At 48.7% G+C, this 13,438-nt stretch overlaps 1 protein-coding gene across 1 annotated transcript in view; it reads right to left on the reverse strand.

Moving 5' to 3' along the window:
• AP1S1 (adaptor related protein complex 1 subunit sigma 1) overlaps positions 1–12,091 on the reverse strand; it is a 31,548-nt gene extending 19,457 nt beyond the window's left edge. Inside the window, exon 1 of the mRNA XM_077261752.1 lies at positions 11,853–12,091. Coding sequence (XP_077117867.1) covers positions 11,853–11,855 — 3 coding nt within the window. The 5' untranslated portion in view covers positions 11,856–12,091. The remainder of the gene's footprint in view (positions 1–11,852) is intronic.
• Positions 12,092–13,438: the final 1,347 nt, after the last annotated feature.

Below are 13,438 nucleotides of genomic sequence, written 5' to 3' on the forward strand. Positions count from 1 at the left end.
GGTAGAACGCGGTTCTGCGTTGATTAACGAAAATTAAACAATGCCACCAATAGTGTCGCTTACCCCACGTCCAGGATTGATGATCTATTGGATCGGCTAGCCAGTGCCCAATTTGCAGCCACGTTAGACTTGAGGAAGGGGTACTGGCAGATACCCTTAATGGAGGACGCACAGGAGCGTTTGACCTTCATTACTCCATTTGAGCTTTTTAAATTCCCGGGAATGCCCTTCGGAATGAAAAATGCCCCCGCTACTTTCCAGAAACTGGTAGATCGACTGTTAGAACAGTGTCATGACTTTGCCTGTGCTTACTTGGATGACTTTGCCATTTTCAGCACATCGTGGGAGGAACATGTTACACATCTGGGCACAGTCAAAGACCATATACTGACCGCAGTACTGACCATTTGCACTGATAAATGCCAGCTGGGGATGGCTGAGGTACAGTACCTCCAGCATAGAGTAAGGGGTGATACCAAGGCATGAGTCTGCCAAGGTGGAATTTTATTAGCAACTGATGTAGACCCCAGACTAAAAAGCAGGTACTTGCTTTTTTGGGAACTGCTGGCTCCTATCGAAAATTTGTTTCTAATTTCAGCACCTTGGCCAAGCCCCTAACTGACCTGACCCACAAGAACATGCCTACAAATATGACGTGGACACCTGCATGAGAGGATGCCTTTTCAGCAATAAAGACCGCCCTCATCACTGCTCCTGTCTTGGTCGCCCCCAAATATAAGAGCAGGATCCTCATGCAGACAGCTGCAACCACCTTCTCGATTGGGGCAGTTCTTAGCTTGGTGAACATCCTTGTTGCTTTTGACCAGTCAGAAACTACTGGATCAGAAAGTTGCCTTGAAAAGGAGTGCCTTGCCATTGTATGGGCACTAAATAAAATTGCGGTCATATCTGTGGGGCAGAGACTTAACAATTGTGATAGACCACAACACCCTCACATGGCAGAAAAGAATATCAGGGGACAAAGGACAATTGCTGCGGTCGAGGTTGTCCTTACAACCCTACAGCTTCTCCATAAAATACAAACTGGAAAGCCAAACCAGAAAACTGATGAACTGTCCCAACAAGAACAACCATAGACTCCCTCAGGCTGTCCTGTGCAAGGAACAATCAACAGTTGAGCAATGTGGACTAAAGTGAGGTGGCCAGAGGTTTGTGTAGACCTCATGGCGAGCTCAATTAAAAGGGAGGAGAGGTTGTGATGGTGTGTGGGGTATCTTTCTAAGTTCATATTTTTACTGATTTTAGGAGTGTTCTCTTGTTGCTCTGTATCATTCTGCGTATCCTCTCTAATGTGACGACAGCATTTAATCTTCATTATCCAGAGGTCTATTTTCAGTAGGTCAAGAAACAGACTATTGTTTGTATGAGCCATTTGACTTGCTATTAACGGTAATTCATTGTACTACCATCTTTGTAAGACAGGAACATAGGGTAATTGAACAATAGATGTATGTTAATATGTTGACTACACACTGCACCAGGTCAGCTAGTTTGTTGACTGATGCCTATTGATTAAGTACTCAAACAATGAGAGTTAAACTCATCCCACCACCCCCAACCTCCAACCTGTGGATGAAGACCTGAAACACAAAGTTTGGTTTAACCCCTTCACCACGAAGCCTGTTTTCAACTTCCTGACCAGGCCATTTATTTTCAATTCTGACCACTGTCAATTTATGAGGTCATAACTCAAACGCTTCAACGGATCCTGGTGATTCTGACACTGTTTTCTCGTGACATATTGTACTTTATGATAGTGGTAAAATTTCTTCGATTTGACTTGCGTTTATTTGAGAAAAAAACATAAATTTGGCGAAAATTGAAACTTTTTAAACTTTTAGTTTTTATGCCCTTAAATTATAATCATATCATACAAAATAGTTAATAAATAACATTACCCACATGTCTGCTTTACATTAGCACAATTTTGGAAACAATTTTTTTTGTTAGGAAGTTATAAGGGTTAAAAGTTGACCAGCGATTTCTCATTTTTACATAAAAATTTGCAAAACCATTTTTTTTTAGGGACCACCTCACACTTGAAGTGACTTTGAGGGGCCTATATGCCAGAAAATGCCCAAAAGTGACACCATTCTAAAAACTGCACCCCTCAAGGTACTCAAAACCACATTCAAAAAGTTTATTAACCCTTCAGGTGCTTCACAGGAATTTTTGGAATGTTTTAAAAAAATTGAACATTTAACTTTTTTTCACAAAATTGTTACTTCAGATCCAATTTGTTTTATTTTACCAAGGGTAACAGGAGAAATTGGACCCCAAAAGTTGTTGTACAATTTGTCCTGAGTACGCTGATACCCCATATGTGGGGGTAAACCACTGTTTGGGCACATGGCAGAGCTCGGAAGGGAAGGAGCGCCATTTGACTTTTCAATGCAAAATTTGCTGGAATTGAGATCGGACACCATGTCGCGTTTGGAGAGCCCCTGATGTGCCTAAACAGTGGAAACCCCCACAAGTGACACCATTTTGGAAAGTAGACCCCCTAATGAACTAATCCATATGGGTGGTGAGCACTCTGAACCTCCAAGTGCTTTACAGAAGTTTATAATGTAGAGCCGTAAAAAAAAAAAATCCTATTTTTTTCACAAAAAATGATCTTTTGGCCCCAATTTTTTTTATTTTCCCAAGGGTAACAGAGCAAATTGGACCCCAAAAGTTGTTGTCCAATTTGTCCTGAGTACGCGGATACCCCATATGTGGGGGGGGGGAAACCACTGTTTGGGCGTACGGGAGAGCTCGGAAGGGAAGGAGCCCCGTTTGGAATGCAATATTAGATGGATTGGTGAGCTGGCGTCACATTGCATTTGCAGAGCCCCTGATGTACCCAAACACAAGTGACCCCATATTGGAAAGTAGACCCCCCCCCCAAAGAACTTATCTAGATGTGTTGTGAGAACTTTAAACCCCCAAGTGTTTCACTACAGTTTATAACACAGAGCAGTGAAAATAAAAAAATCATTTTTTTTCCACAAAAATTATTTTTTAGCCCCCGGTTTTGTATTTTCCCAATGGTAACAGGAGAAATTGGACCCCAAAAGTTGTTGTCCAATTTGTCCTCAGTACGCTGATACCCCATATGTTGGGGTAAACCCCTGTTTGGGCGCATGGCAGAGCTCGGAAGAGAAGGAGCACTGTTTTACTTTTTCAACACAGAATTGGCTGAAATTGAGATGGGACGCCATGTCGCGTTTGGAGAGCCCCTGATGTGCCTAAACAGTGGAAACCCCCAATTATAACTGACCCTAACCCTAACCCAAACACACCCCTAAGCCTAATCCCAACCATAAACCTAACCACACCCCTAACTCTAACCACACCCCTAACCCTAATAACAACCCTAACCATAACCCTGACCACACCCCTAACCCCAACACACACCTAACCCTAATACCAGCCCTAATCTCAACCCTAACCATAACCCTAACCACACCCTAACCCTAATCCCAACCTTAACCCCAACAGTAAACATAATCCAAACCCTAACTTTAGCCCCAACCCTAACGGGAAAATGGAAATAAATACATTTTTTAAATTTTACTATTTTTCCCTTACTAAGGTGGTGATAATGGGGGGTTTGATTTACTATTTATAGCGGGTTTTTATAGCGGGTTTTGGTTTGGCAGCTGTCACACGCTAAGAGACGCTTTTTATTGCAAAAAATAGTTTTTGCATCTCCACATTTTGACAGCTATACGGTAATTTATCCATATTTTGTCCCACAGAGTCTTGTGAGGTCTTGTTTTTTGCGGGACGGGTTGACGTTTTTATTGGTACCATTTTCAGGCATATGACATTTTTTTATCTATTTTTGGGAAGCAGAATGAACAAAAACCAGCAATTCCTGAATTTCTTTTGGGGGGGGGCGTTTATACCGTTCCATGTGTGGTAAAATTGATAAAGCAGTTTTATTCTTCGGGTCAGTACGATTACAGCGATACCTCATTTATATAATTTTTTTATGTTTTGGCGCTTTTACACAATAAAAAATATTTTCTATAAAAAATAATTCTTTTTGCATCGCTTTATTCTGAGGACTATAACTTTTATTTTTCTGCTGATGATGCTGTATGGCGGCTTTTTTTTTTGCGGGACAAAATGACGTTTTCCATGGTTATTTATATCCGTCTTTTTGATCACATTTTATTGCACTTTTTGTTCGGCAGTATGATAAAGCCTTGTTTTTTGCCTCTTTTTTTTTTTTGCGGTGTTCACTGAAGGGGTTAACTAGTGGGTAGTTTTATAGAGCGGGTTGTTACGGACGCGGTGATCCCAAATATGTGTACTTTTATTGTTTTTTATATATTTACATAAATAAATGGATTTATTGGAAAATATTTATTTTTTTCTTTATTTGGGGATTTTTTTTTTTATACATTCTATTTTTATTTTTACTTTATAACATCACTATATTACATCAGATCACTGATCTGACACTTTGCATAGCACTGTGTCAGATCAGTGATCTGACAGGCAGTGCAGGAGGATTTCCGGCACCTGCTCTTAGCAGGCGCCGGGAAGCCACCTCAATTCAGGACCCGGAAGGAGCCCCGTGGCCATTTTGGATCCGGGGACTCCTTCCGGAACACCGGAACAACACGATCGCATCACGTTTTTCGGGTGGGAGAGCGCAGGGAGCCCCCGTCCCTGTGCGATGACCCTCTATCTCGCTGTCACTACTGACAGCGGCATCAGAGGGATTAAATGCAGCTGACACCCGCACGCGATCACCGCGGTGCTCACTGTGAGACCGCGCGATCGTGCCGCCGTACTAGTACTGCGGTTTGCTGTAACTCAGTTCCCGCAGAGCAGTACTAGTACGGTGCATGTCGGGAAGGGGTTAAAGATGGATTTTCTACCCTCCTGAAAAGAGAAACAAAATAGGTCCTTGTGTGAGGATGTTGATGCTCAAGCCAGCACCCCAGAGACTTGGAGAAACCTGGATTGCCCTGGAAATACAGCGAGGAGAGGGAAATTGTGCATGGTTATATGGAGAATGCATGTAAATCCGTATTTGGAGGCCGGATTCATCATTTCACATGTCAGTTTCATCCGTTTATCGATGGAACCGTCGCAGGGCGTTTTTTCGCTCGACAGAAAAAACGTTCCAATGAATGTTCCAATGAACGTTTTCTCCGGCCGCCGGAAAACTAATTTTAGACGGATCCGGCAAAAAACGGATGACACGAGGCCATCAGGCACAATCCGGCACTAAGACAACTCTGAGAAAAAATGGATCCGGCGGAAAAAATTAACGGATACATTTTTGTAAAAACTCGCCGGATTGTGCCTGACGGCAAAAACCTGATGTGTGAAAGTAGCCTAAGTGGAGGATTGTGACTCATCTCCCGGGCTATTATCCCATTACTGGCCTGAATCCGTGCTCCTGGACTATTTTATCCTGCGTGTGGTGGATTGTTTATGGACCTCTCGGTTTGCATGGAATAAAGGTTCTTCAGACTGTTCACTCATCTCTCACTCTGTTGATTGTGTGATACTGGAGTATGACCCAGTGACACAGGGTCTACACTGTATTATGGGGTCCGCACACGTCAGTAGTCCGGTATACACTGTATTATGGGGGTCAGCACACGTCAGTAGTCCGGTATACACTGTATTATGGGGGTCCGCGCTGTATTATGGGGTACGCACACGTCAGTAGTCCGGTATACACTGTATTATGGGGGTCAGCACACGTCAGTAGTCCGGTATACACTGTATTATGGGGGTCCGCGCTGTATTATGGGGTACGCACACGTCAGTAGTCCGGTATACACTGTATTATGGGGGTCCGCACATGTCAGTAGTCCGATATACACAGTATTATGGGGTCCGCGCTGTATAATGCCGGTGTACACTGTACTATGGGGGTCTGCGCTGTATGATGCCGGTATACACTGTATTATGGGGTCCGCACACGTCAGTAGTCCGGTATACACTGTATTATGGGGGTCAGCACACGTCAGTAGTCCGGTATACACTGTATTATGGGGGTACGCACACGTCAGTAGTCCGGTATACACTGTATTATGGGGGTCCGCACATGTCAGTAGTCCGATATACACAGTATTATGGGGTTCGCGCTGTATAATGCCGGTGTACACTGTACTATGGGGGTCTGCGCTGTATGATGCCGGTATACACTGTATTATGGGGTCCGCACACGTCAGTAGTCCGGTATACACTGTATTATGGGGGTCAGCACACGTCAGTAGTCCGGTATACACTGTATTATGGGGGTCCGCGCTGTATTATAGGGGTACGCACACGTCAGTAGTCCGATATACACAGTATTATGGGGTCCGCGCTGTATAATGCCGGTGTACACTGTACTATGGGGGTCTGCGCTGTATGATGCCGGTATACACTGTATTATGGGGGTCCGCACACGTCAGTAGTCAGGTATACACTGTACTATGGGGGTCCGCGCACGTCAGTAGTCCGGTGTACACTGTATTATGGGGGTCCGCACACATCAGTAGTCCGGTGTACACTGTATTATGGGGGTCCGCACACGTCAGTAGTCCGGTATACACTGTATTATGGGGGTCCGCACACGTCAGTAGTCCGGTATACACTGTTATGGGGGTCCGCGCTGTATTATGGGGTCCGCACACATCAGTAGTCCGGTGTACACTGTATTATGGGGGTCCGCACACGTCAGTAGTCCGGTATACACTATTATGGGGGTCCGCACACGTCAGTAGTCCGGTGTACACTGTACTATGGGGTCTGCGCTGCATGATGCCGGTGTACACTGTATTATGGGGTCCGCACACGTCAGTAGTCCGGTGTACACTGTATTATGGGGTCCGCACACGTCAGTAGTCCGGTGTACACTGTATTATGGGGTCCGCACACCTCAGTAGTCCGGTATACACTGTACTATGGGGGTCCGCGCTGTATGATGCCGGTGTACACTGTATTATGGGGTCCACGCTGTATTATGGGGGTCCGCACACGTCAGTAGTCCGGCATACACTATTATGGGGGTCTGCGCTGTATTATGGGGTCCGCACACATCAGTAGTCCGGTATACACTGTATTATGGGGGTCCGCACACGTCAGTAGTCCGGTATACACTGTATTATGGGGTCCGCACACCTCAGTAGTCCGGTATACACTGTATTATGGGGGTCTGCGCTGTATGATGCCGGTATACACTGTATTATGGGGTCCGCGCTGTATTATGGGGTCCGCACACGTCAGTAGTCCGGTATACACTGTATTATGGGGGTCCGCACACGTCAGTAGTCCGGTATACACTGTATTATGGGGGTCTGCGCTGTATGATGCCGGTATACACTGTATTATGGGGTCCGCGCTGTATAATGCTGGTGTACACTGTATTATGGGGTCCGCACACCTCAGTAGTCCGGTATACACTGTATTATGGGGGTCCGCGCTGTATAATGGGGTCCGCACACTTCAGTAGTCCGGTATACACTGTATTATGGGGGTCCGCACACCTCAGTAGTCCGGTATACACTGTATTATGGGGGTCCGCGCTGTATAATGGGGTCCGCACACCTCAGTAGTCCGGTATACACTGTATTATGGGGGTCCGCACACCTCAGTAGTCCGGTATACACTGTATTATGGGGGTCCGCGCTGTATATGGGGTCCGCACACCTCAGTAGTCCGGTATACACTGTATTATGGGGTCCGCACACGTCAGTAGTCCGGTATACACTGTATTATGGGGTCCGCACACGTCAGTAGTCCGGTATACACTGTATTATGGGGTCCGCATACTTCAGTAGTCCGGTATACACTGTATTATGGGGTCCGCACACTTCAGTAGTCCGGTATACACTGTATTATGGGGTCCGCGCTGTATTATGGGGTCCGCACACGTCAGTAGTCCGGTATACACTGTATTATGGGGGTCCGCACACGTCAGTAGTCCGGTATACACTGTATTATGGGGGTCTGCGCTGTATGATGCCGGTATACACTGTATTATGGGGTCCGCGCTGTATAATGCTGGTGTACACTGTATTATGGGGTCCGCACACCTCAGTAGTCCGGTATACACTGTATTATGGGGGTCCGCGCTGTATAATGGGGTCCGCACACTTCAGTAGTCCGGTATACACTGTATTATGGGGGTCCGCACACCTCAGTAGTCCGGTATACACTGTATTATGGGGGTCCGCGCTGTATAATGGGGTCCGCACACCTCAGTAGTCCGGTATACACTGTATTATGGGGGTCCGCACACCTCAGTAGTCCGGTATACACTGTATTATGGGGGTCCGCGCTGTATATGGGGTCCGCACACCTCAGTAGTCCGGTATACACTGTATTATGGGGTCCGCACACGTCAGTAGTCCGGTATACACTGTATTATGGGGTCCGCACACGTCAGTAGTCCGGTATACACTGTATTATGGGGTCCGCACACTTCAGTAGTCCGGTATACACTGTATTATGGGGTCCGCACACCTCAGTAGTCTGGTATACACTGTATTATGGGGTCCGCACACCTCAGTAGTCCGGTATACACTGTATTATGGGGGTCCGCACACCTCAGTAGTCCGGTATACACTGTATTATGGGGGTACGCGCTGTATTATGGGGTCCGCACACCTCAGTAGTCCGGTATACACTGTATTATGGGGTCCGCACACGTCAGTAGTCCGGTATACACTATATTATGGGGTCCGCACACGTCAGTAGTCCGGTATACACTGTATTATGGGGTCCGCACACGTCAGTAGTCCGGTATACACTGTATTATGGGGTCCGCACACGTCAGTAGTCCGGTATACACTGTATTATGGGGTCCGCACACGTCAGTAGTCCGGTATACACTGTATTATGGGGTCCGCACACGTCAGTAGTCCGGTATACACTGTATTATGGGGTCCGCACACGTCAGTAGTCCGGTATACACTGTATTATGGGGTCCGCACACGTCAGTAGTCCGGTATACACTGTATTATGGGGTCCGCACACCTCAGTAGTCCGGTATACACTGTATTATGGGGTCCGCACACCTCAGTAGTCCGGTATACACTGTATTATGGGGGTCCGCGCTGTATAATGCCAGTGTACACTATTATGGGGGTCCGCGCTGTATTATGGGGTCCGCACACCTCAGTAGTCCGGTATACACTGTATTATGGGGTCCGCACACCTCAGTAGTCCGGTGTACACTGTATTATGGGGTCCGCGCTGTATGATGCCGGTATACACTGTATTATGGAGTCCGCGCTGTATATGGGGTCCGCACACCTCAGTAGTCCGGTATACACTGTATTATGGGGTCCGCACACGTCAGTAGTCCGGTATACACTGTATTATGGGGTCCGCACACGTCAGTAGTCCGGTATACACTGTATTATGGAGTCCGCGCTGTATATGGGGTCCGCACACCTCAGTAGTCCGGTATACACTGTATTATGGGGTCCGCACACGTCAGTAGTCCGGTATACACTGTATTATGGGGTCCGCACACGTCAGTAGTCCGGTATACACTGTATTATGGGGTCCGCACACCTCAGTAGTCCGGTATACACTGTATTATGGGGTCCGCACACCTCAGTAGTCCGGTATACACTGTATTATGGGGGTACGCGCTGTATTATGGGGTCCGCACACCTCAGTAGTCCGGTATACACTGTATTATGGGCGTCCGCGCTGTATATGGGGTCCGCATACCTCAGTAGTCCGGTATACACTGTATTATGGGGTCCGCACACCTCAGTAGTCCGGTATACACTGTATTATGGGGTCCGCACACCTCAGTAGTCCGGTATACACTGTATTATGGGGTCCGCACACGTCAGTAGTCCGGTATACACTGTATTATGGGGTCCGCACACGTCAGTAGTCCGGTATACACTGTATTATGGGGTCCGCACACGTCAGTAGTCCGGTATACACTGTATTATGGGGTCCGCACACGTCAGTAGTCCGGTATACACTGTATTATGGGGTCCGCACACGTCAGTAGTCCAGTATACACTGTATTATGGGGTCCGCACACGTCAGTAGTCCGGTATACACTGTATTATGGGGTCTGCACACGTCAGTAGTCCGGTATACACTGTATTATGGGGTCCGCACACCTCAGTAGTCCGGTATACACTGTATTATGGGGTCCGCACACCTCAGTAGTCCGGTATACACTGTATTATGGGGTCCGCTCTGTATAATGCTGGTATACACTGTATTATGGGGTCCGCACACCTCAGTAGTCCGGTATACACTGTATTATGGGGGTCCGCGCTGTATGATACCGGTGTACACTGTATTATGGGGTCCGCGCTGTATTATGGGGTCCGCACACCTCAGTAGTCCGGTATACACTGTATTATGGGGGTCCGCGCTGTATAATGCTGGTGTACACTGTATTATGGGGGTCCGCGCTGTATAATGCTGGTATACACTGTATTATGGGGTCCGCACACCTCAGTAGTCCGGTATACACTGTATTATGGGGGTCTGCGCTGTATTATGGGGTCCGCACACCTCAGTAGTCCGGTGTACACTGTATTATGGGGTCCGCGCTGTATTATGGGGTCCGCACACCTCAGTAGTCCGGTATACACTGTATTATGGGGGTCTGCGCTGTATTATGGGGTCCGCACACCTCAGTAGTCCGGTATACACTGTATTATGGGGTCCGCGCTGTATTATGGGGTCCGCACACCTCAGTAGTCCGGTATACACTGTATTATGGGGTCCGCGCTGTATTATGGGGTCCGCACACCTCAGTAGTCCGGTGTACACTGTATTATGGGGTCCGCGCTGTATTATGGGGTCCGCACACCTCAGTAGTCCGGTATACACTGTATTATGGGGTCTGCGCTGTATTATGGGGTCCGCACACCTCAGTAGTCCGGTATACACTGTATTATGGGGTCCGCGCTGTATTATGGGGTCCGCACACCTCAGTAGTCCGGTATACACTGTATTATGGGGTCCGCGCTGTATTATGGGGTCCGCACACCTCAGTAGTCCGGTGTACACTGTATTATGGGGTCCGCGCTGTATTATGGGGTCCGCACACCTCAGTAGTCCGGTATACACTGTATTATGGGGTCTGCGCTGTATTATGGGGTCCGCACACCTCAGTAGTCCGGTATACACTGTATTATGGGGTCCGCGCTGTATTATGGGGTCCGCACACCTCAGTAGTCCGGTATACACTGTATTATGGGGTCCGCGCTGTATTATGGGGTCCGCACACCTCAGTAGTCCGGTGTACACTGTATTATGGGGTCCGCGCTGTATTATGGGGTCCGCACACCTCAGTAGTCCGGTATACACTGTATTATGGGGTCCGCACACCTCAGTAGTCCGGTATACACTGTATTATGGGGGTCTGTGCTGTATGATGCCGGTGTACACTGTATTATGGGGGTCCGCGCTGTATTATGGGGTCCGCACACCTCAGTAGTCCGGTATACACTGTATTATGGGGTCTGCGCTGTATTATGGGGTCCGCACACCTCAGTAGTCCGGTATACACTGTATTATGGGGTCCGCGCTGTATTATGGGGTCCGCACACCTCAGTAGTCCGGTGTACACTGTATTATGGGGTCCGCACACCTCAGTAGTCCGGTGTACACTGTATTATGGGGTCCGCACACCTCAGTAGTCCGGCGTACGGGGCACATGTGGCGGTGCAGAGGTCATGTGACCCATGATGTCGCTGTACACGGCAGCACAGGTGACTGTTACATCACAGGAGGCCGCCACCTCAGCGCTGCCGCTCACACCTGTCACCTGCGCCCTCTCCTGTCACACACCTGAGTAATGGCGGCACGGCACCGGCCCGACCCCTTCCCCGCACTCTCACCATCTTGCTGCCTGTTCTGTGGACCGCCTCTCCCCGTGCTAAGGCCTCTTCTCAGGCCTCGGTCCCCGGCCTGTCGTGGTTCAGTGTCCGGACCCGGTGCCTCCTCCCCCCGGCCTCACCCCGGAGGGAGGGGAGGACTGGAAATGCCAATACGCACGCGCGGCCACAGAATTGTCCAGTGCGCCTGCGCATTCGAGTTACGGAAGCCCGTGAGATTCAATTCATCCTGCCTGAGCAGCGTCGACCGTACTGGGGGGCGGAGTTTTACCTGCTACTTTAGTTTCCATAGAAACAGTTGGGATCTGACATATTGTAGGCGGAGCTACAATGTGAAAATGTGTCATCTCCTGGGGGCGCCATTTTGTTGGTGGGAAAAGTTGTATTTTTCATTAGTTCTGCTTTTTCTGTCACAAATAATGTGTGATGGCACCTAGATAACATTCCTGAGCCATAACTGTCAGGAAATGATAAGAAGGAGGAGTGCAGGTGATCGTCTGGAAACCTTGGAACTGTCACAGGCTGTACGGCAAAGCTCTGGTCTGTGCTTAAGCTTTTTTCATGTTTTGTAGTGTTATATGCTGTATGTTATATGCTCGTCTGTTCACAGATATAGGCCACGATATGGCGGACAGAGCACAGTTTGGGTGGTAAATCATTGTCCACCAACGTCCTGGCAGTGTGTATGACTGTATGAGGGGGACCTATCTCCGTGGCCCGCTCTGACTCAGTGGCCTCCTCCATCAGCGTGACTCTCTCTATCTCTGTGGTCCACCCTCTATCTCCGTGTCCCGCTCTCCGTGGCCCTCTCTATCTCCATGACCCTCTCTATCTCCGTGTCCTGCTCTGTCTCCGTGTCCTGCTCTATGTCTGTGGCCTGCCCTCTATCTCCATGGCCCTCTCTATCTCCGTGGCCTGCTTTCTATCTCCATGTCCCGCTCTATCTCCTTGGCTCGATCTATCTCCATGTCCCGCTCTATCTCCTTGGCTCGCTCTATCTCCGCGGCCCTCTCTATCTCCTTGGCTCGATCTGTCTCCGTGTCCCACTCTATCTCCGCGGCTCACTCTATCTCCGTGGCCTGCTCTATCTCCTTGGCTCGCTCTATCTCCGCGGCTCACTCTATCTCTGTGGCCCTCTCTATCTCCTTGGCTCGATCTATCTCTGTGGCCTGCTCTATCTCCGCGGCTCACTCTATCTCTGTGGCCCTCTCTATCTCCTTGGCTCGATCTATCTCTGTGGCCTGCTCTATCTCCGCGGCTCACTCTATCTCTGTGGCCCTCTCTATCTCCTTGGCTCGATCTGTCTCCGCGGCCCGCTCTATCTCCTTGGCCCGCTCTATCTCCGTGGCCCGCTCTATCTCCGTGGCCCGCTCTATCTCCGTGGCCCGCTCTATCTCCTTGGCTCGCTCTATCTCCGTGGCCTGCTCTATCTCCTTGGCTCGCTCTATCTCCGCGGCTCACTCTATCTCTGTGGCCCTCTCTATCTCCTTCGCTCGATCTGTCTCCGCGGCCCGCTCTATCTCCGTGGCCCGCTCTATCTCCGTGGCCCGCTCTATCTCCGTGGCCCGCTCTATCTCCGTGGCCTGCTC

The sequence above is a fragment of the Ranitomeya variabilis genome, chromosome 5 (genome assembly GCF_051348905.1).
Source record: "Ranitomeya variabilis isolate aRanVar5 chromosome 5, aRanVar5.hap1, whole genome shotgun sequence".
Lineage (NCBI taxonomy): Eukaryota > Metazoa > Chordata > Amphibia > Anura > Dendrobatidae > Ranitomeya > Ranitomeya variabilis.